At 35.2% G+C, this 24,276-nt stretch overlaps 2 protein-coding genes across 2 annotated transcripts in view; one reads left to right on the forward strand and one right to left on the reverse strand.

Moving 5' to 3' along the window:
- Positions 1-3,858: 3,858 nt before the first annotated feature.
- Positions 3,859-5,971, reverse strand: LOC145265630 (pyruvate dehydrogenase [acetyl-transferring]-phosphatase 1, mitochondrial-like). The gene has a single exon (XM_080121672.1). The coding sequence runs from the start codon at positions 5,435-5,437 to the stop codon at positions 3,866-3,868; it is 1,572 nt and encodes a 523-aa protein (XP_079977798.1). The 5' UTR covers positions 5,438-5,971; the 3' UTR covers positions 3,859-3,865.
- A 13,997-nt stretch (positions 5,972-19,968) lies between these two features.
- Positions 19,969-24,276, forward strand: part of LOC145265632 (cysteine desulfurase-like) — a 52,994-nt gene continuing 48,686 nt past the window's right edge. Inside the window, exon 1 of the mRNA XM_080121673.1 lies at positions 19,969-20,160. Within this exon, the coding sequence (XP_079977799.1) occupies positions 20,046-20,160 (115 nt within the window). The 5' untranslated portion in view covers positions 19,969-20,045. The remainder of the gene's footprint in view (positions 20,161-24,276) is intronic.

Raw genomic sequence — 24,276 nt, forward strand, 5'->3', positions numbered from 1 at the left:
ACTGTTCCGTCTGCCTGCTTCCCACCTGACTACAACTTGGATGTCTTCAAGTCCAACGTTAACAAATTCCTAATGAACCGCTCCCTTAAGTAAATACTTCATCAAATCTCCACACTAACGTACTGTACTTGCAATAACCCTTATCCCTGAGTGGCTTCTGGGCCTTGATAAGTGGTGACCACCGTGTAAAAAAAAAAAAAAAATCAGGCGGAATCAGGGAAACAAACATTTCCCTACGGCAAGGCTAACCATATCATTACAACACATGTGACAGCAAAAGTTTTCTATGGTCCACACCTGAACTATGTGTCTACAACTACATCTGTGTGTGCAACTTATAAGGACTTGCCGTTACAGCTGAGCAGCAGAGGTGATGACACGTATGGATTACTCTTTCTCTCTAGCGAGAGAAGCAGAAGCAGCGAACTAAATGTGTTCGGCCCTTTCCTTCTCAAAGTAACAGAGTTTGTTCGCCTAGCGATGGTAACAACAACTTTAATAACAAGGACTTTGTTATTTTCTTCTTCTCGGAAATCATAAAGAGACATTTCCAATTATTCACACCTTTAACAACTTCAATATCAAGGACTTTAATATTTTCTTCGTCTCGCCACATCCTGTCAACAAGATGGATTTCTAATTATTTTCACTTCTAACGAACCTTAATAACAAGGACTTTGTTATTTTCTTCTCAAAAACTTCTCATCAATAAGAGACATTTTTAATCATTTCGTTTCTTTCAATAAACATTTAACTTAACACTGTCTTTCTTGCTGCCATACGCTAAATTTGTTATTGTGACTGTCGTTATTGGGTAGAGATACAATTACGACGATATAACTACTGGCATCAGAGGTTTACAACATAATCTGATGCTAGAATTAACAATAACAATGACTATCATGCAATGGGTGAATTTTACATTAAATTTATATAGTAAAGTGAACTCCCACTTTAAAGTCTAAAATATTCATTTAAGCATGTTTTACTACAGACAAAACGAAAACGTCAAAAAACGAGTATATAACAAATAAATGTTATCAAAGGCAAGATAAGTTACTCTTCTACCTACCTGGATAAGATTTTTATGTTTTAACCCATTTTAAAGCGATTATTAAGTTCTGAAAACAAGCAGTGCCGAGTGGTATACAAGAACAAGAAAAATGGCGAACATGAGAGGGTCACATCTTTGTAATTTCGATAATCGCTCATCTCAAAATAATAAATAAAAAATAAATTTAAAAAAATAGAAACCCGTCCAATAAATATCACAGTAACATTTATTTGTTATATACTTTTCTTTTAACCACTTTTTTGCTTTGTTGTCCATAGAAAAAGAAAAATGCCCGATTACATTTTTTTTTTTTAAGTGTAAACGCACGCACAAATAAATAAAAATAGACAGAGCCGGCGTAATTTACACTCCTCTCCCAAAGATTTACAAAAAATCTCGTTTGTTTCCAATAAAACTTGAAATATTACTTTTCTATTCAATACCAAAGATGCAGGATTTAAAATTAGAATCGTATTTGCTTTAACAGATTTCAACTTGGTTTGTTTAAAAAAAAGAAAAAAAAAAGCATAAACAAACAATGCTTCGCTAAAAATACATTATCACGGACCAAGGACGATAACTCTATTCAACCATGTGCGTGTCTGCGTGTCGCTTTCTTCGATTAAGCAGATTGCCAAATGCCATCCCGGATTTCGGGTTAGTGATCTGTGAAAACTAATACAAATACACATTTTCTAATAATAATTTAGCATTTTCGCCAATACTACTACACTGTAACAAGGCAGTTTGGTACGCGAGTGCACATTTAACCGCCTTTTCTTATGATCGCGCTTAGCGTAAACGAAGGCTGGGCTGTGAAATAGAATAATCCCAGAGTTAAGGGGCTAATACCATCTGCGACGGAAACGATTACCATATTCTTTTAAACACACCGAAAACTACAAAAAACTTTTTTTCAATACGAATGTGAAACTAGCCTTAAAAGTAAAATAATACTTATTTTTCTTTTTAATTTCCTCGTGTCTTTATTGAAAGATGAAAACAGAAAAAGAAATCGAACAAAACCTTTTAGCCAATAAACACTCCAAAAAATGCCCCCTCTCTCAGGTGGCCAGAAATAGGGTGCTCATTTTAAGTTAAATTTACAACGAAAAGTGACCACCCACTTTTCGAAAAAGTAATTTCTTCATATCATGAAAACTATTTCTTTTGCGACGGAAACTGTTTGCGGATTCGTTTTTAGCACACCAAAATCTACAAAACCATATTTTATTATATACGAACGTGAGACGGGCCTTAATGTAAAATTTTACCAAAATGTTTATACATTTTGAGCATCAGCACTCATTTTGCCTGTACCTAAGATATACGCACCCGTCTCGGATGTCATATTCAAAAAATGACGTAAATTGATCAAGTAATATATATATAATTTTATTTTTACGATTTTAAACAATGTTAATAATAGTTAATCGTACGTATGTCGTACGTTGGTTTTGATATCGGTAGTTCGAATTGAGTTGTCTGCCTTTATTCATTATGGTCGATATTCTTAGTTTTAAAAAAAATACAAAAAATCTATTTGATCAATTTATGTAATTTTTTTGAACATGACATGTTCGTTCTGTGAAACCAAAGATTTTTTTCGTATTTTTGTTTTGAATTAGGTTAAATTCTGGACTTGTACCAAATTATTAGTCTTTTACATTAACTTAACTATCGATTCGAGTAAAGTAGCGATTTTGTTTCAGCAAGGAAAGCGTAAACAAGTGAGTACACAAGATGACTGCAAAAATATGCGAGCGCTTGCGCGTACAATAATGGCCACCACTTGTAAGTAATTACATTGCTTAATATCCGGAAAATTACTTATCTGCGGAAAATTGAAATGTGATATTCGTTTTCAGCCCAAAAACCTGTAAAAGTCGTAATTTTAAAGGGAAATTGTTCAGGTGGAAACCAAGTTAGAATTTACCAAACTTCGATTAAATTTTTTTAAAAAAAAACTCAAATAGGTCACAAATGAGGAGGTAAACTAAAATTAATTGTTTTAGATTAAATTTTCCAACAATATTTCCTTTTAAATAATTGTTACTTTTGTAGTTTACAAACCAGACTGAAATAAAAACGTTAAACCCACACGGGAGGGGGGGGCTCTGCATTTTCACTTGACAATTTCATAAAAAAATATCAATCTTGAAAAATCCTATCTAAAAAAAAAAAAAAAAAAAAAAAAAAAAAGGTGCTAATGCAAAGAGTGATCCGGCTATTTTTTAAAATCGTATTTCCACGTTTAATTAAAGTTTTATTATGTTTTTTTTTTTATTATTATTATTCAATTGTAAGGTTAAAGTACAGAATAGGTACAAAACACCCTCCCTACTCCCCATGTTAAGAATGGCTTTTTAAATAATAACGTTATTATTTCAGCACGGATCACTTTCTGCATGAATGCCCCCCCCCCCAAAAAAAATAATAAATAAAATAAAAAATAGCAGTCTATAAAACGCAGAAGAACGAACTAATTAGTAACGTTTACCATACACGTGTGTTACAGAAAATCCGAACAACATCGGTACTGTCAGTTTCAAATCCAAAACAATCTGGTCGTCGCCCATGTAGGACTCTTCAGCCTCCGCTTTATATCTGTCTCCCCGGAAATGCCGTCTCGAACTTTTATATCTAGTATATCTTTAACAAAGTAAAACTTATCAAAATAGAAAAGGCTCAACATTGTTAAGAGGAGCAATATATATATGAAAAGTAAAACAGTGCACACGTCTTACCAAATCAAGATATCCTTGGTTCGGGATAAAATAATTTATACCATTATATTTTAAGAGTTTTTATTTAATAATCATATTCCGACGAGGACTGTTGGAAGTGGTCACGTATATAATCGCTATCAAAATATATCACAGTGACTGTAATGTCATCTCTGTACAGACGAGAGATGTGTATTGGCAGGGTTAACATGGCCGACACCCGTCCGTGTTCGGGCCCCAGGGCGTTCCGAATCAGATGAGTAGCAGCGTTAGAATCCTCGGCCTTGTTTGCCAAGCTAGACTTCCTCCTCAAAAGGATCTGGTTTATCTCGGATAGGGTAATGTCCGAGTAAGGCAGGCGAAAATTAACATGAACTTGCTTCCCTTCCATGTGTCCAGCTATGAGCTTGACCACCTTCTCTGGTGAAACCATTTCCCAGAGTCCGTCTGTGGCCAGGACAAGAAACTTATCTTTGGGGGTGAGTCTTCGGTGCATCACCTCCGGTTCAGCGGTTAGATAAGGTGGCGTGTGGTAGTGGGCTGGGATCAAGTTGTTTCCGTAGGGAGTCGAATACGCCATTGTTTTTAGCACGTGTTTGAGATCCGAGGCTGGCCACTTGTAACGTACGTCGCCGAAGGCCCTCAACGGGGCGAGATCTCCGAGTAGCCGACCATTCCGAATTAAATGTGTGCCCTCGTTTGGATGAGAGCTGGCTATCCGCTTTATTTCGTGTATATTATCCGCGTTGTGATCGTTGGACATCTCCTTAGCTTCCCACTGGTCGTCTCCAACATTAACTCCCAAAACAGCCCGACAGTCACCGGTGTTAGACACGTACAGATTAATACCGTCGACAAAGGCGACGCACGCACAGGACCCCGAGAAGGCGATCTGCATAGCCTCAGAATTATTACTAAACGACGCGGAATAGTCAGGTAGAGCTTCTTGTACAATATCCTGATCCAGTCGCGAAAAGGCGCTTAATAGGTTTTCTTCGACTGTATAGTCTTCGATATAAACAGCCAGAATCTCGTGGGCGAGTTTAACCAAACTCTTACTGTACATGGGGGAGAGTTCAGTGTTGACATAGTCGTGTTGACCCCTGTACCAGTTAAGGATACCTGTAGAATGGATGTCAATGTTTCGCTCTCGAAGCATATGGACGATTGTTTCGATCGTGTGAAGGGGCGAGATCATAAGTGCGATGTAATAAAAGAGTCTTTCGCTTATAGCTTGCGCACAGGCGCATCCGGCGTGTCCGTCGAATACCCCAAACAGAAACCTAGGGCTGCCCACGAATTTCACGTTCGAACGACGGTCCTCGATGGGATTGTTTGATTGAAGTTGGTTTGATTCGAAATATTTCACGGCCCCTTCGTTGATGTCGACACTGAGTTCGTTCACGCGCAAGATTGATGTGACCTGAAGAGGGGCCAGACGAGGGTTTTCTACGCTATCGGGTCCACTAAAGACGGGTCGCGTCGGGTGTCTTAGGAATCTTTTGTTGTAACTGCCGTTGGTGGCCGGTAGGATACCGGAGCGGAGTAGCAATTTGTGGGCTCCGCGATATTCGGGCACTCCTCTGAAAATACGCCTTTTTTCGGCTAAAGGTTTCGGTCCAAGACGTGACAGCAAAGCGCGGCTAAGCTTCCTCATGGTGATTTTTTATTTTAATTATTTTTTAATGTAGCAACTTTTAAATTCGGATAATATTTAAAGGAATTTTGCGTTTATTTATGACCGACAACAACAAAAATCTCATTTAGTAAAACATTATTAGAGTAGTTTTTTTTTCTTTCTCTTTCTTCGCTTTAATTTTTCTCTTTTTTCAATCCACATGTATTTAATGCATGTATATCAAAAGTATAATTTCCTTTTAAGTTGTCCACGTTTTTTTTACATTTCACTCCAGTGATAAAAACATTCGACGTTTGGTTTAAATAAATAAACCGCCGGTCTCCGAGAAACACGAAAGAAAGGAAAACAAACAATGGCTTAGACGATCCTCGGTATGGACGACGTTTCGCTTGAATACTATTCTAATTTACACAGAGGAGAGATAAAGTTGCCAGGAGACATTTGAATGACAATAAACAAAAAAAAGTATTTTGTTACGACCTCACCCAACAGTTTGACTCGCTCACCTTGGTGGAACCACCGCGCAGCCGTTTTATTAACGGCCGTTGTTTCGTATTAATCAGTGGCAAAATAAATAAATAAATAAAATCTTTAACTTATATATAAAAAAAAATAAAATACTTATACATATGTTTGCTTGTATGTTTGAAAAATTAATGAACTATTTTTCAAATCGGTTTCTATTCATTAAAAAACTATTGCAATTGTCATGATTATTAATAAGTTAGTTTAAGTTAATAGAATGTAATACAATAATACATCCTTGTGCGAAATAATTTTTTTTTTTTTTAAATAGGACAGATTATTTTGCTGATCGTTAAATATGATACAACAAGAAGAATTTTTTTTTAAAAATGTGAGACGTTTTAATTAGAGCGAGACGAAAATACGAAACTAACCTGATATATATTTGTTATTTTCAAAATTTTAACATTGCAGAAACCTCCCCCCCCCCCGTTTAATATTCTAAAATATACCCCCTGACTTTATCATTTATTATACAAAGGGCAGTTGTTTGTGTGTCCAAGTATCCAAATAAAATTTAAAAAATACTAAACGAACGACCACAACGTTGGTATTTAAATAAGAGTCTGCTCTATTTGTCAATCTTTATTCGTTGATTAAACAATGATCAAGATCTGAAAATAACAGAAAGAGAAACTGCGATGAGTACACATGTGACTAATAAACAAATACGTATACATGTACCACAATTGTCTGATAATCCTATAGTATTGTCTTGTTGCAGTGAGTGGGGGGGGGGCGGAGATTAAACCAATCGACCGTACAACTAAAATATTAGACAGAAGCAAAAAGAGAAACAGCAATAGCAAAAGAAAGAATTACAAAAAACTGAAGTAAGGTTGAAGACAACGAATCGTCTTTGATTTTTTTTTTTGGAGGGGGGGGGAAGAAAGAAATGAAAAATAGTCAATTTAAAAAAGACTGGAGATTGTGGTCAGTCCAAGTAAACCAGGATCAACCTAACGTCAGTAGGCACTGGAAGTTTGGCATCAGCGGGCCAAATGTTGACAGGTTCTAGAGTGTGTAGCCTGACATCAATCAGCACTGGAATGCTGGGAAGGCTGTAGGAAAGTGTGGCAGGCGCTGGAAGGCTGCAGGAAGCTGTGGTAGGCAGTGTAAAGCTGCAAGAGGTGATGAGGGTTGCTGGAAGGCTGTAGGAGGCACAGGAAAATGCAATAGTGAACTGGGGTCCGTCAGTTGAAAAAGGGTAGTCTCAGGGAGTAAATAGGCAGTAGTAGTTGCATGGTAGTAGTTTGTGGATCGCATAAGAATAGTTTCTGATTTGCATAATTAATGTGGAAAGAGGTAGCCTTGAGATGTTAAATCTTTTATTCAGACTAAAATCACAATGTTAAATCTTTTATTCAGGCTAAAATCACAATGTTAAATCTTTTATTCAGGCTAAAATCACAATGTTAGATCTTTTATTCAGGCTAAAATCACAATGTTAGATCTTTTATTCAGGCTAAAATCACAATGTTAAATCTTTTATTCAGGCTAAAATCACAATGTTAGATCTTTTATTCAGGCTAAAATCACAATGTTAGATCTTTTATTCAGGCTAAAATCACAATGTTAGATCTTTTATTCAGGCTAAAATCACAATGTTAAATCTTTTATTCAGGCTAAAATCACAATGTTAGATCTTTTATTCAGGCTAAAATCACAATGTTAGATCTTTTATTCAGGCTAAAATCACAATGTTAAATCTTTTATTCAGGCTAAAATCACAATGTTAGATCTTTTATTCGGCTAAAATCACAATGTTAAATCTTTTATTCAGGCTAAAATCACAATGTTAAATCCTTTATTCAGACTAAAATCACAATGTAAGTTCAAACTGAACAAAAAACTTAGGCACACGGCCAACTCAAAGGAGTGGAAAATGGGGTCGTTGGTCATCCTTGTCACTCCAGAACTAAACAAAAGTTACTCTTAGATAGTATCTTCTTTCACCATAATACCGCATTCACCCTTTCATCCTGGGGGACGTCCTACGTAGAGCTCAGTTGTTTAAAACATTTTTTATTTACGTGTAGAAACAAAAAAGATAACAATAATGGTACAATGGTTCATTTGTGTTGAGGGTGGCGGAAAAAAAAGTGATTAGTGGGACCCTCCCAACTCTGTCTAGTTGATAGACTGCCCGTTCTGCTCTGGTTTGTAAAGAAACCTGAGATCCAGCGGAACAGTCTCTAAGTGAGGGTGCCCTCTAGATGAGACGAAATTAAGAATTCTTGGGTGAGGGGAAGGTGTTAGTGATTGATTTCTTTTTCTCCAAGATGGGTGAAATTTACAGTAAGGGGTGAAAAGAAAAATTGCAGATAGGAGGGAGTGGGGATCTTGGAAGCTTCCTAATTGAAGAGGGATGGAGCACTCACTCAGCTAGCTAAGAGGCTAAAAATTGATTACAGTTGACGGAACTGCGTGTCCCACACTTTGGCTCCTTTTCGTACATACAGACTTGCTACATGTATCCATCTTCTGTCAAATGCTGCATGATGCAACCTTCTTCTATCACATCGGATCTTCACCCGTAGTTGGTGTTTAAAAAAAAGTGATCAGATCCTGATCAGAAAAAAACAACAGCCCCGGCCACCTTGCAGACGTGATGTCCAAATAACTATTCTCGCCACGGCCAAGATCGTAATGTAGACCATTTGTCTTTCCCTGTCCCATGGCAGCCTCACATTGTCAACAACATTGGATACAGTAATTGGGCTAGGATGTTCGGGATTGATGCGAGTCGTCAATTCGCTAACATACAACCAGTAACGGCGGAGTTAGTGGCAATCAAAAAAGCGTGATCAGATCAGAGGGGAAGCGAACTAATGTCCAAGCAAATGAAAATATACAATGGAATCCCTGGGCTTGTGATGACCTGGATCCATGACGTCAAATCATTTATGAGTCAGACCAGGCAAACGAAAATAAACAATGAAATCCCTGGGAATGTAAGCAGAGGGCAAGTGAACTAATGTCCAAGCAAACGAAAATAAACAATGGAATCCCCGGGCTTGTGATGACCTGGATCCATGATGTCAATCGGTTATGGGTCAAACCGAAAATCAGTGAAAAGTGTTAATAATGAGCTAGCAAAGAATTGGGTTAAGAGGGCGAAGATACTCCAATAAAAGAGAAAAGATAAACAAAGCAGAGCAGACAGTCAGAGAGACGGACAGCTGAGGGACGAATTGTCAGAGTTCGCGACCACCCCTACCACTAACCCCCACCACCGTCATTGTGTTAAAATGTGTATATTAAATATATCGTAAAATAAACTGTCTGCTTTTATAAACAAAGTGTTTCGTATTCATTGATAAATGAATTAACTGTTCATTTAATCGCTAGACGATCACCAACCAGACCATATGTAACACACACACACACATACACAAACATTTTGCCTTTTATATAATAGAAGAGCCTAAGTGCTCAGCGTTGCTCGGGTGTTTGTAGGTGTGTGTTGAGCAAAAAAAAAAATAAAGTGGTAGTAGGCAGGTAGGTTCGAACCTGTTAATATGGAAAGAGGTATTAAAAAAAAAATGGTAGTAGCGTGGGGGAGGGAATCAAAACAATAGTAGGCAGCTAGGGTGAAGAGAGGTGTTAAAAAAAAATGGTAGTAGCGTGGGGGAGAGAATCAAAACAACAGTAGGCAGCCAGGGTGAAGAGAGATGTTAAAAAAAAAGTGGTAGTACGCAGGCAGGCTTGAACCCGTGACGTGAAGACTGAAAAAAAAGTGAAAGAAAATTTGACATCTTAGCCGATGTCTCCATGACGTGACCGGAAGTCAAAAATGTTGAAATTAACCAAATCAATCCAACAGTGATGATGACTTGTTAAAATGTTAGCGAAAAAAAAAGCGACCACTTCTTGTACAAAACAGTCGAGTTTAGGGTGAAGGAATTAATGTTTTTAGCTGATTTTTCAATATTTGTCGTCCGAGACATCGAGTATCAAAATGACATCGATCTTGTTAAGATCTGTTGCCTCTGTCTAAAGTTTTTGCGAGACATACATACATACATACATACATACATACATTTAAACAGACAGGTGAGATTTATATTATAGACTAGCCTGGGTGCCTGGTATATATCCTATATACCAAATTTCAAATCTGTAGATCAAAACTTCATTGAGTATATATCAGCTCATCCTGTTCTGTCCGAATTTTTACCTTTGTTTTTAAGTTGAACGAAACTTAAAAACTATATTGTGTAATTTTTTACATTTTTATGTTTAGATACATTTTAACTGATTACAATTTTATAGAACGATAAAATTTAGATTTGCTTGATTACAACCCTACTAACATGGAAGTGCCTAAGAATTATTTGAGGCATATAATGTTTTATGAGTTCAAGAAAGGAAACTCAGCAGCCAAATTCGGCTTGAAATATTCACTCAGTTTATGGAAAGGAATGTGTGAATGAAAGAACTTGACGAAGATGGTTTACGAAATTCAGAAGTGGAGATTTCACTCTTGAAGATGAAGATCGAACCAGACGTCCAGTTGAGTTTGATGATAAGTTTTTGATGCAGCTCTTAAAGAAAATTTTGCTTTATCAGTTGAGGAATTGGCAATAAACTGAGTTCAAACCATACAACTGTTCATCGTCATCTTCAACAACTTGGAGAAGCTCCTAAACTTAGAAAATGGATGCCTCATGAATTGTCTGAAAACAATCTTAAATCCAATGTCGACATCTGCTCTTCTCTCCATTCTCATCAACTTGTTTTACCTTTTTTGGATAGACTTGTGACTTGTGACGAAAAATGTTTTTTTTATTGAAATGTTAAACGTTGAAGACAATAGCTTGGTAAAGAGGAAAGACCTCAGCCACATCTGAAAAGAGAACTTCATGGGAATAAGGTTCTTCTTTCAATATGGTGGAATTACCAAGGAATAATCCACTTTGAATTGTTACCACCTAATGCAACAATTAATGTTCAGATCTACTGTCAGCAATTAGAGTGTTTGAACCAAGCTTTGAGGGAAAAACCCTGCTCTAGTGAATCAAAAAGGGTGATGCACAACCCCACACAGCAAGAATCACCTCACAAAAGATCAAAGAACTTGGTTAGAAGAAAATTCCTTATCCACCCTATTCTCCTGACCTTGCTCCTTGAGACTACCATTTGTTTTGTAGCTTACAAAATCATGTGGAAGGAACAGCGTTTGTAACGCAGAAAGATGTTAAAACTGACATTTGTGAGTTCTTTGAATCAAAGCCAAAAGGATTTTACAGTGATGGAATTAATAAGTTTGTTATTAGATGGAAGGAAGTCATAGATAATCACGAAAAGTATATTGATGATTTAATCTTTAATAAAATGTAACATTTGGTCACTTCCGTCATGAGTACATACATCATACAGATTTTTAAAAAATTTTGTTTTTAAGAGCATTTTTTACTAGAGACAACAAACCAGAAAAGTGGTCAAGAACAAATAAATGTTACCAAAGGCAAAATAAGTTACTCTTCTACCTACCTGGATAAGTTTGTCGAGCGCTTAAGTTAAAATGACAAAAAGATGGCAGACATGAGATTGTCAGCTTTGTAGTCTCGATAATCAATAACACCTCGAAAATAAAACAAAATAATGATAGAAATCCGTCCAATAAATATAACATAGAGGTAATTCTGGACAAACGACAAAAATAAAAAAGGCAATTAATAAATATTCCTGCTTATATCTATATCTATATATATATATATATATATATATATATATATATATATATATATTTGTTTATTGTTATATAAACATGCTCACACCCCGCTGCTACAAATAGCCACTTGTTTCAATCAAACAACAGATATCATCAGGCAGCGACTTGACTATTCAAAAGTTCAATGAATAAGAATGAATTGAATGAATAAGATTATTCATTGAACTTTTGAATAGTCAAATCGCTGCCTGATGATATCTGTTGTTTGATTGAAACAAGTGGCTATTTGTAGCAGCGGGATGTGAGCATGTTTATATAACAATAAACAAGTATTATCAGCTCTTTTTATTGAGCACTATCTAACAACCTCGTTGAATTCATTAGTCCATTACTTTTGAATATAAAAAAACCCGAGTATATATATATATATATATATATATATATATATATATATATATATATATATATATATATATATATATATATATATATATATTAAGTAATGTGATTTACAATTTAAAATTTAAAAAAAATTTTTTAAATTTAAAAATCAAATTTTAATTAAATTAAAAATCAGTTTCATAAGAAGGAACAACAACAAAGTCAATTATCTGTACGATCGTTTCGGAAATCCGTGCTTTTTATTTGTGGTATACATGAAGTTATGTAGAACAATTATATATAGTTTTTTTGTTAAGCACGGTCTCCTCATCAGTAAATTTAGGAGGATTTTTATTGAATTTAAAAGACACCATAAATAAACCTAGCAAATTCAATAAAAATCCTCCTAAATTTGCTGATGAGGAGACTGTGCTTAACAAAAAAACTATATATAATTGTTCTACATAACTTCATGTATACCACAAATAAAAAGCACGGATTTCCGAAACGATCGTACAGATAATTGACTTTGTTGTTGTTCCTTCTTATGAAACTGATTTTTAATTTAATTAAAATTTGATTTTTAAATTTAAAAATTTTTTTTTTAATTTTAAATTGTAAATCACATTACTTAATATTGAATTAGCTCTAGTACATTTAACTATCGAGCTTATTATATATCTAAATTACAACGAGCATTTCCTGTATTTTAATTAAACTAGTAATTTCACTGTTACATTAAAATACACTTAGCTCTTTAGACTATTAGTCTAATCTCCTTTAAATTATATATATATATATATATATATATAAAAAGAAAAGAAAGTCGAAAAATAAATTTTCATAAAAACAATAGTGTCTACTTACATTTTATATCAATTTCAACTAAAAGAAATGTGAATCTACTTAATTGTCAAGTCACAATTAGTTGCATTATTACTGCATTATTACTGCATTATTACTGCATTATTACATAAACCATGTACTTTGACGATTGTATAATTCAATGATATCCACCATTAATTGTAACAAGACATTCCTCTGATTCATGTTGTTTATTTATGCATAGCTTGCAATTAAAAAAAAATTATTTCCATTAATAATTAATTTTATATTTTATCGTTTTTCGTAATTCTCGGATGTGTTACTAATTTCGGCATGACAATTCACTAGATACCATTGGTTTTTAATGAAATTAGATATTTTGATTTTCGATTCGACTTTAATAACGAAGAAGCACCAAGATATATATATATTATTCCTTAATTGGAATTTTTTATTTTTTTATTTTGAGATGAGCATTTTTATGTTAATTTTATTTTTATTTCGGACTACTAGTCTCATCTTTATTAGTTGTTGTTTTTTTTTTTATTAGTTGTTGTTGTTTTTTTTTATTTTGAGATGAGCATTTTTATGTTAATTTTATTTTTATTTCGGACTACTAGTCTCATCTTTATTAGTTGTTGTTTTTTTTGTTTTTTTTATTAGTTGTTGTTGTTTTTTTTGTTTTGTTTTTTTTAAAAAAAGAAAAAAAAAACAACAACTAATAAAGATGAGACTAGTAGTCCGAAATAAAAATAAAATTAACAAGCACCAAGATATCTTTAAAATTTAGATTTAATTTTTAGCAAAGCTTCTTTCTCAAAACTGCCTGCCTGTGAAACACTGTTCCACTGGCCTGCTTTCTCTTCAACTACAACATGGTAGCCTTTAAAGCCAATGTAAACAAGTTCTTGTAGAGCCGTCACCATAAATAATCAAGTTTTACCTAATTTACACCATTAATGATGACTACACACCACCTTTTTTTAAAATTTTTTATTGTCATTTCACCCCCCCCCCCAAACAAGGCTCAGGGCCACTTACCTATAAGGGGCTACTATTTGAGACTAGATTTGCAGGAATACTATTGTAGAATATGTTTTTAAATTCATGGTAGAGTCACCACTTGTAAGATGTGAGGATTGGGAGGTCACAAAGTTACAATCGGGATTTATCAATTTATAGGACCCAGGTTGTGTGTGTCACAAATTTTATCGAAGTCAAAAGTAGGAGTGTATCCGCAGGACCATTAAAGGTAAATTTAATAGGATCACTGATTAAGTTAAAGGTTTCACCAATCCACATCCTTACATAAAGAAATAAAAATGAAATCCGGAAAATAACGACACACGACAAAGAACACGAAATCAAATCGCATTATTAACATGAAATAAACAATGTTTGTTTATGTGTTAGGAATGTTAGTTTTAATTGTTTCAATATAAGTGTTTTCTTGTGTTGAATGTTCACAATGAAGGATTAATGAAGTGAGGACTTTGTGAGAATAGCACGAGGCTTGAAATTACTGACTTTTTATGATGAGAGTGCAACATATGGCCTCAAGGTTCAGGTGGCTATTTTTGAGAAGGACAGTCTATAATTCATATAAATGGATGCATTTTTTTGTTTTATTTTACTTCAGTAGAAGTTCTCAGAAGTCAAGAGGCCCACAACCTGGGGCTAACACTTGAACTCTATATGAGATACATAGATAGTCGAATGCTACATTTAAGTTCTTTATCTCTCAAAAACTGAGTTAGTAAAGAAATTGAAAACATAATTTTCCTCTCCACAATTAACCATTTTCATATGTTGTAGTATATCTTTCATTTTGGTCTCTTGGTCTTACTAGATTCCAGGACAAGAATTTATCTAGTCTGGTGGAGTATCCAGCCTCGTGCTATTACTTGAGGTAACATCACTTGGAGAAGGTGCACCATTCCTCGGAAAAGTTAATGTGGGTTAGCCATAGTGAAGAGATCTTATTTGGGCAGCGAATACTATGTGATTTTGAATATTTGGTCAGGGTTTACTTCTATGGAAAAATTATCCTCATGCCAGGTTGTTCTGACAAACCCCTGTACAGAGAGACCTTAGACACTCGAGGATAGTGTCTAGTAGGAATTCAAGTTCTTATGTGTGTGTGTGTGTGTGTGTGTGTGTGTGTGTGTGTGTGTGTGTCTGTCTGTGTGTGTGTGTGTGAGAGTTTGTTTATATCATTATAACAGTAGTTTGAAATAAAATTGTTTAAAGGAAAATTTAAATCAATTTTAATTGTTTTTTTTAATTAAAAATTTTAAAAAAATTTTTTTATTTTAATTTTGAGACGACAACAACTATGAATAGCAGTAATTGCTGAGAATGCAGTTAGAAGATTCAGAGTTCCTATCCCGTAACGGTTACCACCTCATGAAGGCCAGAAGAATAGTTGGCCGAAACATTGTGAAACAACAACTGAAAAGATGAAAATAATAGTCTGCAATAAATGAAAATTAATAAATAATACTCATCTCAATAATGAATTCCAATTAAATAAGATAAAAATTTAAGTCCTTGCTCAATGTGGTAACTTTCCATGCTAGGTATTGAAGAGAAAACTGGTTATTCTGTGGCATTCTCGGTAATGCTGTCTTACGTCTAAATAGACGGAGTTTCCTTGAGCACATGTTGTTGTTGAGAATTTAAAGGGAAAACTGATTTGATTTTAGCAGGTAAATCTTTATATACAAGCCTTCTCACACATTCCAGCTTGTTTACTGTATTTATACGCAAGAGAGTGTAACATACTGTATTTATATGCAAGAGAGTGTAACATACTGTATTTATATGCAAGAGAGTGTAACATACTGTATTTATACGCAAGAGAGTGTAACATACTGTATTTATATGCAAGAGAGTGTAACATACTGTGTTTATACGCAAGAGAGTGTAACATACTGTATTTATACGCAAGAGAGTGTAACATACTGTATTTATACGCAAGAGAGTGTAACATACTGTGTTTATACGCAAGAGAGTGTAACATACTGTATTTATACGCAAGAGAGTATAACATACTGTATTTATATGCAAGAGAGTGTAACATACTGTATTTATACGCAGAGAGTATAACATACTGTATTTATATGCAAGAGAGTGTAACATACTGTATTTATATGCAAGAGAGTGTAACATACTGTATTTATATGCAAGAGAGTGTAACATACTGTATTTATACGCAAGAGAGTGTAACATACTGTATTTATACGCAAGAGAGTGTAACATACTGTGTTTATACGCAAGAGAGTGTAACATACTGTATTTATACGCAAGAGAGTGTAACATACTGTATTTATACGCAAGAGAGTGTAACATACTGTGTTTATACGCAAGAGAGTGTAACATACTGTATTTATACGCAAGAGAGTGTAACATGCTTCCTTTTGTTTTATGTCTGCAGTGCTCACATCACATCGTCATGTTCTTACGTATTTTTCATATGCGTGGGTGTTTCAAAGCGGTGATCCCTGTAAAATTTTCCTGCCAGGCATTTATTCCGGCCATATGTAGCAGTCGCTACACTATTTATGGAGTTGGGCTGCAAGATGTCTGTTCACATTACACTTTAATTTCTGCATGTCAGTACCGTTAGGGAAGCAGGGACCCGGGATGGAATTCCAAAGTGCAGCAGTCCGAGGGAAAAAGCTATTCAAGTAGAAGGCTTTATGGGATCTAGGGATATCTACAGTGTAGGGGTGGGATTTTGCTGCCTGTCGGGTTTGTCAAGGGTAGTGTCGTTGAGGGAGTATTAGCGCTTGGAATTCGTCAGAGTACTTGCCATTGAAATACTTGTAAAACAGGCACAATGATGCCACATTTCGGTGGTAGGACAGAGGTTTAGTTGATAGTTAGTTCAGGACCTATTAGGTTGGGGACTCTTTTTTGAACTGTCTAGGAGCGAGAGACTAGTGGCAGATACACCACCCAGCTCAGATGTGGTAACAGTACTCCATGTGTATTGCATGGGCAAACCATGACCTTACATTCTTTTTTTTTTTTTTAAATCAATTTTCATCTCAAACAAGGCACAGTGCCACTTTGAAGTAGGGGGCTACTATTGGGGACATAATTTGCAGGGGCATTATGAAGGGAGTTGAGTAGCAAGATGTTTGTTCACATTACACTTGATTGGTTGGTTGGTTGTTTTTGTTTTACGGCATATCAACCCTTTTCAGGTTATTTAATGCCGAATCCAGTGATTCGGAAGAAATATTTTTTTAATAGAATATATTTGTTTTTCTCCAAGTCGGTTTCTATTTAACCCATAGTTGGGACCCTAACAGGTACTACCACCCCGACCCGGAGTGGACCTGGGAGCAATGGCAATTAAGGGGTGGCTCCACACTCCCCAAAGCCCGCAAGTTGGGGCCTCACCATCGGATATAGTTTAAGGTCACACATTACACTTGAACTTCTGCATATCAATACAGTTGGGAAAGCAGAATCCCAGAAAGGAGTTCCAAAGACTAGCAGTTCTGGGGAAGAAACTATTGGAGTAAAAGGCTTTTTTACACCTAGGGATCTCTACTGTAAAGGGGTGGGACTTAGTTGCTTGTCAGGTTTGTCGGGGTTAGTCATGTTGAGGAGGTACAAGTGCTTGCAGTTTGTCAGAGCATTCACCATTAAAGTATTTGTAGAACAGGCAGAGGGATGCAACATTTCGTCGATGGGACAGAGGCTGAAGCCTAGATGACAGTTCAGGACCTATCAGGTTGGTAACTCTCTTTTGAACCCTGTCCAGGAGTGAGAGACAAGCAGCAGATGCACCAGCCCAAATGTGACAACAGTACTCCATACATGAGCGAATGGTGACAGGATACTTTCAGGCATAAGTAGCTTTCTAGCACGGTAGAGAGAGCCCACCTTCTTTGCAGCAGCCTTGGCAATGCTCTCAATGTTTCTATTCCAGTTCATGTTCCTTGTAAACGTTAGGCCAAGGAGTTTAAAAGAAGTACTTTCAGGTAATGTGTTCTTGGCTATTGCTATTGGTGATAGAGAAGGTTTCTTGCAGTTATTGAAGGAAACAAGCTTAGTCTTGGCAGCATTGAATGTGACCATCCATTTTTGTCCCCATTCCACTACAGATTGGAGATCTTCCTCTAGTGTTTCTGCCATGTCCTTAGATATGTGTTCATTTGTTTTCCACTCATGCCTGTTATAGAGAGTGGTGTCATCGGCAAATATACCCATCTCCGAAACAATTTTATCAGGGAGGTCATTTATGAATGTCAGGAATAATAAAGGCCCAAGGATAGACCCCTGAGGCACTCCTGCATTTATATCATATTGTTTGGATGTACAACCGTCCAGGACAACTTGGATTTTTCTCTTATTATAGAAAGATTTAATTACATTATGTATTCTTCCAGTGATACCATATGATCTAATTTTCCGAAGAAGACCATCGTGCCATACCCTGTCAAAAGCCTTAGATATATCAAGGGCTACCACTCTACCTTCCCCTGCTTTGTCCAGTAAACAGTATCTACGTTCAGAGACTACAGTTAAGATATCTGCTGTTGAACAGGCTTGCCTAAATTCATATTGTTTGTCGGTCAGGAGTTTAGCAGCTGTTAGGTGTTGAACTGGGGTTTGATTTACTAAGGACTCAAATATTTAGGTGAAAAGCGGGAGGAGGCTAATGGGGCGATAATTTAGTGGGTCAGTTCTTTCACCAGTATTCTTGAAGACTGGTACCACAGGAGCGATTTTCCAGCAATCAGGAAAGCAAGATTCGTTAAGGCATTTATTGTAAAGTTTGGAGAGAACTGGAGCAATTTCAGCAGAGCATTTTTTTAATAGCACAGCCGGGATGAAATCGGGTCCACATGCTTTTGAGGTGTCTAGGTTTTTTATGATACCATGTACCTGAGAGGGGGTGATTTTCAAACCGTCTAGTGTAGCGTCTGTCCGCAAAGGAAAGTTGGGGAGGGAGTGGTGTACCGGGTCCTGTGTGGAGTTTGAGGCAAACTGACTGGCAAGCAGATTAGCCTTGTTGGTTGCCGTGCAAGCAACCTCATGATTGTTTGATAGTGGGGGAATCGTTGACTGCCCATTATTTACTACACTGTTGCAGATTTTCTACAAATCACGGGTTCCTAATTTCTGTGCTTCGATGCGTTTTCTTGTGGTTTCAGTGTAATCTGTCGCTATTACTCATTTATAATTACTTCTAGCTTCTATTTACTTCTGTCTGTTTGAACTGGACTTATGCCGGTTGAATCTGCGGAACGCATGCTGCCTTTGACAAATGGCAGCTGCACAAGCAGAAGTAAACCATTGGGGAGAGTGGGGCTTGCTATGTGGGAACATATGCTTCAATTGCAGTTTTGAACCATTCAGTGGTCTCATTTGCACACTGTTCCGCTGGAAGAGAAAAGATATTTCGCCATGGGGCATCTCTGATGAGTTCTCTGATAGCTTCCCAGTCAGCCTTTTTGTAATACCTCGTTGTTTTGGGTCTTCAGTTTTAGGGCAAGAATTTAGGGTGATTTCTACCATTATCACAGCGTGATCAGCATTCCCGAGTGGGCTGTGGGCATTTGTTGTACAATCATCGGGAACTGTTGTCAGAAATAGATCTAGAAGTGAGGCATGTTGATCTTGCTGGTCTGGGAAATGTGTCGGAAATGTAACCGTCTGAGATAGGGAATGGGATATAGAGAAGCTATGTGTTATGCTACCAGTTATGTCTGTGTAATAAGAGAATCCAAGCCAGTTACTGTGGTGGACATTGAAATCACCAAATACATGTATTTGTGCACTAGTATCGAGGGAGAGTGCTATATCTATGCTATCAGAGATTTTGTTTATTAAGATACAGTCCTGGGTTGAAGGAGAGCGATAGAGAAAATACAATTATATTATAATATTATGTTGCATATTTAGCACATAAAGGTCTGGTTGTCTGATTCTAGTTTTATTTCTCTAGTTTTATTTCTCTAGTCATTAATCCTTATCCTCGAGTGGCCTTCGAGCCTTGATAATTCGTGACTCCCAAGCAAAAATTAAAAATAAAAAATAAATTAAAATTTATCATTTTTGGAATTTTATTTCCCCGAAATAAATGTTAAATGAAAGCCGAAGTTTTTGTACTGGTCGAGCCGTGAGCGTCTGTAGTCGAATACAACATCAGGGAGAAGAGAAACTAGAAAGTTTTGCTTGGCACGTGTAGCTTTCAGAATGTTTGCTTTGAAACATTCCTCCAAATTTCGGACTCCAATTTTAATTTTAAGAGCGTTCGAGAAAAACAGAGACTTTGTCAGGCGTATACACGTCGGTCGATCATTTTTTGTCCGTATGTATTTATTTGATTTAGTATTTATTTATGTCGGACTTCGGCAAAAACTTTAACAAGAAAAAAAAACAAACAAACCCCTTTTACATAACACATACTTATCGTGTTTTATGCGTTATTATTATTATTATATTAAAAATTGTTTAGAAAATTGTTTGCTATTATTTTATATGTCGTTATTATGAGTTTGCAATGGTAACACCCAGGGAAAATGGCCATAAATATATATAGATGATGAAAATTGAAAATGCATAACTTTTTTTTTTTTTTTTTACGTCAATAACAACCAACGAATCCAAATATTACGCAACGCATTAATAAATAGAAATTGATATATATTAATAAGAAGACAGAGTTGCTGGGAAATTAATGCAGAATTTTGTGTACTTGTACAAGTAAAACCATATTACCCCCCCCCTTTTTTTTTAAATAATTATTTTATTTTTTACGTTTTCAATTTATAGGGTGGGACCCGACCCAACAGATGGTTGGGCCAACCGTATACTCGTATGATGAAACGGCGTATTATGTAAGTACATAGCGGCACTTATGCAGAATAGTAATACGAAACATGCTGAAATAATAAGATTATGTTCAACTGAGCTTCAATCTATGGTCCCCTCTCGCCAAACTTTCACAAGAAACACTAGACTAGCTGAAAACATTATCAATAATTTTCCCCACTCTTTGTCTGTACCTAAACATAGATTCCATGATCAAAGCTTCTTTCTTAGAACTGTACGCCTGTGGAATTGTCTTCCGTTTTCCTGCTTTCCAGCTTTCTATAATATGGTTGTCTTCAAGTCCAACGTGAACAAGTTTCTGATGAGCCGTTCCACTTAAGTTAACAAATTTACCGAACTTCCATTACTATCGATTACTATATTGTCCTTTTGACTACTCTACACTCTTTAACCCTTATCCTTGAGTGGCCTATCGACCGTGATAAGTGGTGCCGTCTATGTAAACCCCCCCCCCAAAAAAAAAACCGTTTCTTAACATAGGGAGGAGAGAGCGTTTTGTAATTATTACGTATTTTCACATAACAAGAGCGTTTTGTAATTATTACGTATTTTCACATCACAATTTAAACAAAAGATACCGTTAAACTTGAAAAATAATATATTTCTTTTCGGTGGGAAGATATCCAAAAATTGAAAATAATTGAATTTCAACAAGGGTCGTTGGTAGTGCTCAATCATAAGAGAGCAAGTTATATTAAAAAAATTTTTTTATGTGAATACAGTTGTATCTTACTACGGTGAGGTGTATCAGAATTTTTGTAGGAATTTTTGACACCCCTAACACGAAACTGCGAATAAAATATAAAAATCTCGTAATTTCTCTTTTAAAAGTGGGTTGTTTATTTTTTTTTATGTATTATACTTCCAAAATAAACTATTAAAGTTGTTTTAAAAGTAATAGAAATATATATATATATATATATTTTTTTTTTAAATAGTAATGAATTTTACGAACTCAATATTTTTCAATTTTAAAACTTTAAAAATCTATCAAAATTTTTCTATTGATTCTATTTTTACGATATTTTCAGGGTCAATGTGAAATTTGATGCTCTTTCCAATAAACCGAATATAATATTTTAGACAAACGATTTTTTTTTAAATTCACGCCTCCCCATTTTCAAGTCTATTAAAAAGTAAATAATCAATTTACTCACCAAATTGAAGAGAAAAGATCAATAAATAATATATTCAAATTAAAAAAAAAAAGTAGTGTTTTTTAGAAATTTACCTGTAAAGTTCGAAGTTTAAAACCTTTTTTTTTAAACCACGTTGTTTTTTTTTCTTTTTTTTTTTTCTTTAATGAAACCTTGGTCCTTGCTCCTTTTAATTGAAAAAAAAAAATTAGGGCTTCAATTTCATTTTTCGAGTAGTTATAAGCTTGGAAAGACAGGGGGGCGAATAATTCACGCCTCCAATTTTGAAATGTCTATTAAAAAGTAAATAATTTACTCACCAAAGTCTTATATATCACAAATTGAAGAGAAAAGGTCAATAAATAATATATTCAAATTTAAAACAAAAAAAAAGTATTGTTTTTTAGAAATTTATCTGTAAAGTCTGAAGTTTAAAACCTTTTTTAAAAAAAACACGTTGATTTTTTTTTTTTTTTTTTTTTTAATGAAACCTTGACCCTTGCTCCTTAAATTGGAAAAACAAATTAGGGCTTGAATGACATTTTTCGAGGAGTTATAAGCTTGGAAAGACGAGGTGGAATTATTCACTATTTTTCACGAAATTTCTGACACACCGTCGGTGTGCAAACCGTTTCAATCATATTAGATATCATCAGGCAAGAAAAAGTAAGGTTCCAGACCTTTTCAGATTTTGAGGAGAGAAAATTTGCCATGAGTGGCAATGGGCAAAAATTAAAGTTCTTCTTTTATATATATATATATATATATATATATATATATATATATATATATATATATATATATATATATACTAGCAATTCAGCCCGGCGTTGCCCGGGTGTTTGGAGGTGTGTGTTGAGCAAAAAAAAAAAAGTGGTAGTAGGAAGGCAGGCTCGAACCCTTACCGCGAAGGAGGAAAAAAACCTGATGTCTTTGCTGTTACAACCACCGGAAACCAGAAGTGACGTAGGTTTAAATTAAGGCTAGACAATCGAAAAGAGGGGATGACTTTCGAAAATATCGGCAAAAAAAGCGACCTCCTCCCTGTTGAAAAGTGCCCAGTTGAGGGTGAAGAAATTAATTTTTTTAACCAAATTTTTCGGTATTTGTTGTCTGAAGGGCCGAGCTTCAAAACGATATTGATTTTGTGAAAATCCGTCGCCTCTGTCGAAAGTTTTACGCAGACATGCAAACATACATACATACATTTATATATTGGTAACTAAAAATTTTCGACCCAAACCGATTAAAAAGCTTGCCCTATCTCTGAACACCCTTTATGTAAAATTTCAAATGTTTAAACCAGAAATTTGGGTAATTTGGTAGAGACCGCAGAGGTAAAATTTTTAACTTTGACTCCTATTATGACCCCTTAACATTTATTGTTTTAGGCTCAAATCGAGTTATTAAGTTAGATTCATGTCCAAGGAACCTATATCTAAAATTTCAAGTGTTTAGACCCAAAATTGGTGGAGGAGTTTGATAGTTTTCAAAGGTCAAATCATTGAACTTTGACCTCTTTCTGGCCGAAAACGGTTTACAAAGATTTTCCCAAATCTCAATACCTGTATATCAAATTTCGAGTCTGTAGACTTAAAATTGACAGTTATTGCATAGGGAAATGTACACACACACACACACACAGACACTTTCACTTTTATTATAGATATATAGATACAGCGCAATCCGTAAACTGCACAAGTACCGTTTAAAGTATAGAATAGTTAACACCCACTTTTCATGGTTTTCTAATAAATTTTTACTTACTTTCCACCTTAACAATCACTTTTAAAATAACTTTTACAGGTTTCTGGGTATGCCGAAAATGGTTTGTATTACTATACACAAAGATTCGAAAAAGTTGTCAAAGAACAAATATATAACAAATAAATGTTATCAAAGGCAAGATAAGTTACTTTTCTACCCAAAATGGATAATTTTTTATTGTTTTTATTTAATGTAACATGTGTATTCAGCTCGAACAACAATGTTTACCGATGTATTGGAAAATTGAATATGGCACCGGACCCTCTGTTGAACACAGTAAGTTTGGGAAAATGAGTTAAAAATAAAAGCTATGCAAAATACTGTTATAAATCCACCGAATATATGTCAGCCTATGTCACGGTAACATATATTGAGCGAGTTTCTAACTGTATTTTGTGTAGTTTTTTTATTTTTAACTCATTTTCCCAAACTTACTGTGTAATACAATCTATATATCTATAAAAGTGAACGTGTCTGTCTGTCTGTGTACATTTCCCTACGCAATAACTCTGTCAATTTTTAGTCTATAGACTCGAAATTTGAAATACCGGGTACAGAGATTTGGGAAAATCGATGTGACGGGTGTCAGCCAGAAATTTGGCTGTTAAGGGGTCAAATTTCAACTATTTGACCTTTAAGAACTCTACCAAACTCCTCCGACAATTTTGGGTCTAGACACTTGAAATTTT

This window comes from Euprymna scolopes, chromosome 40, assembly GCF_053919585.1.
Source record: "Euprymna scolopes isolate OS-2025 chromosome 40, ASM5391958v1, whole genome shotgun sequence".
Classification (NCBI taxonomy): domain Eukaryota; kingdom Metazoa; phylum Mollusca; class Cephalopoda; order Sepiida; family Sepiolidae; genus Euprymna; species Euprymna scolopes.

Bases quoted from the DNA above. Each gene is read 5' to 3' on its own strand.
- LOC145265630 (XM_080121672.1), bottom strand. From the start codon at position 5,437: ATGAGGAAGCTTAGCCGCGCTTTGCTGTCACGTCTTGGACCGAAACCT.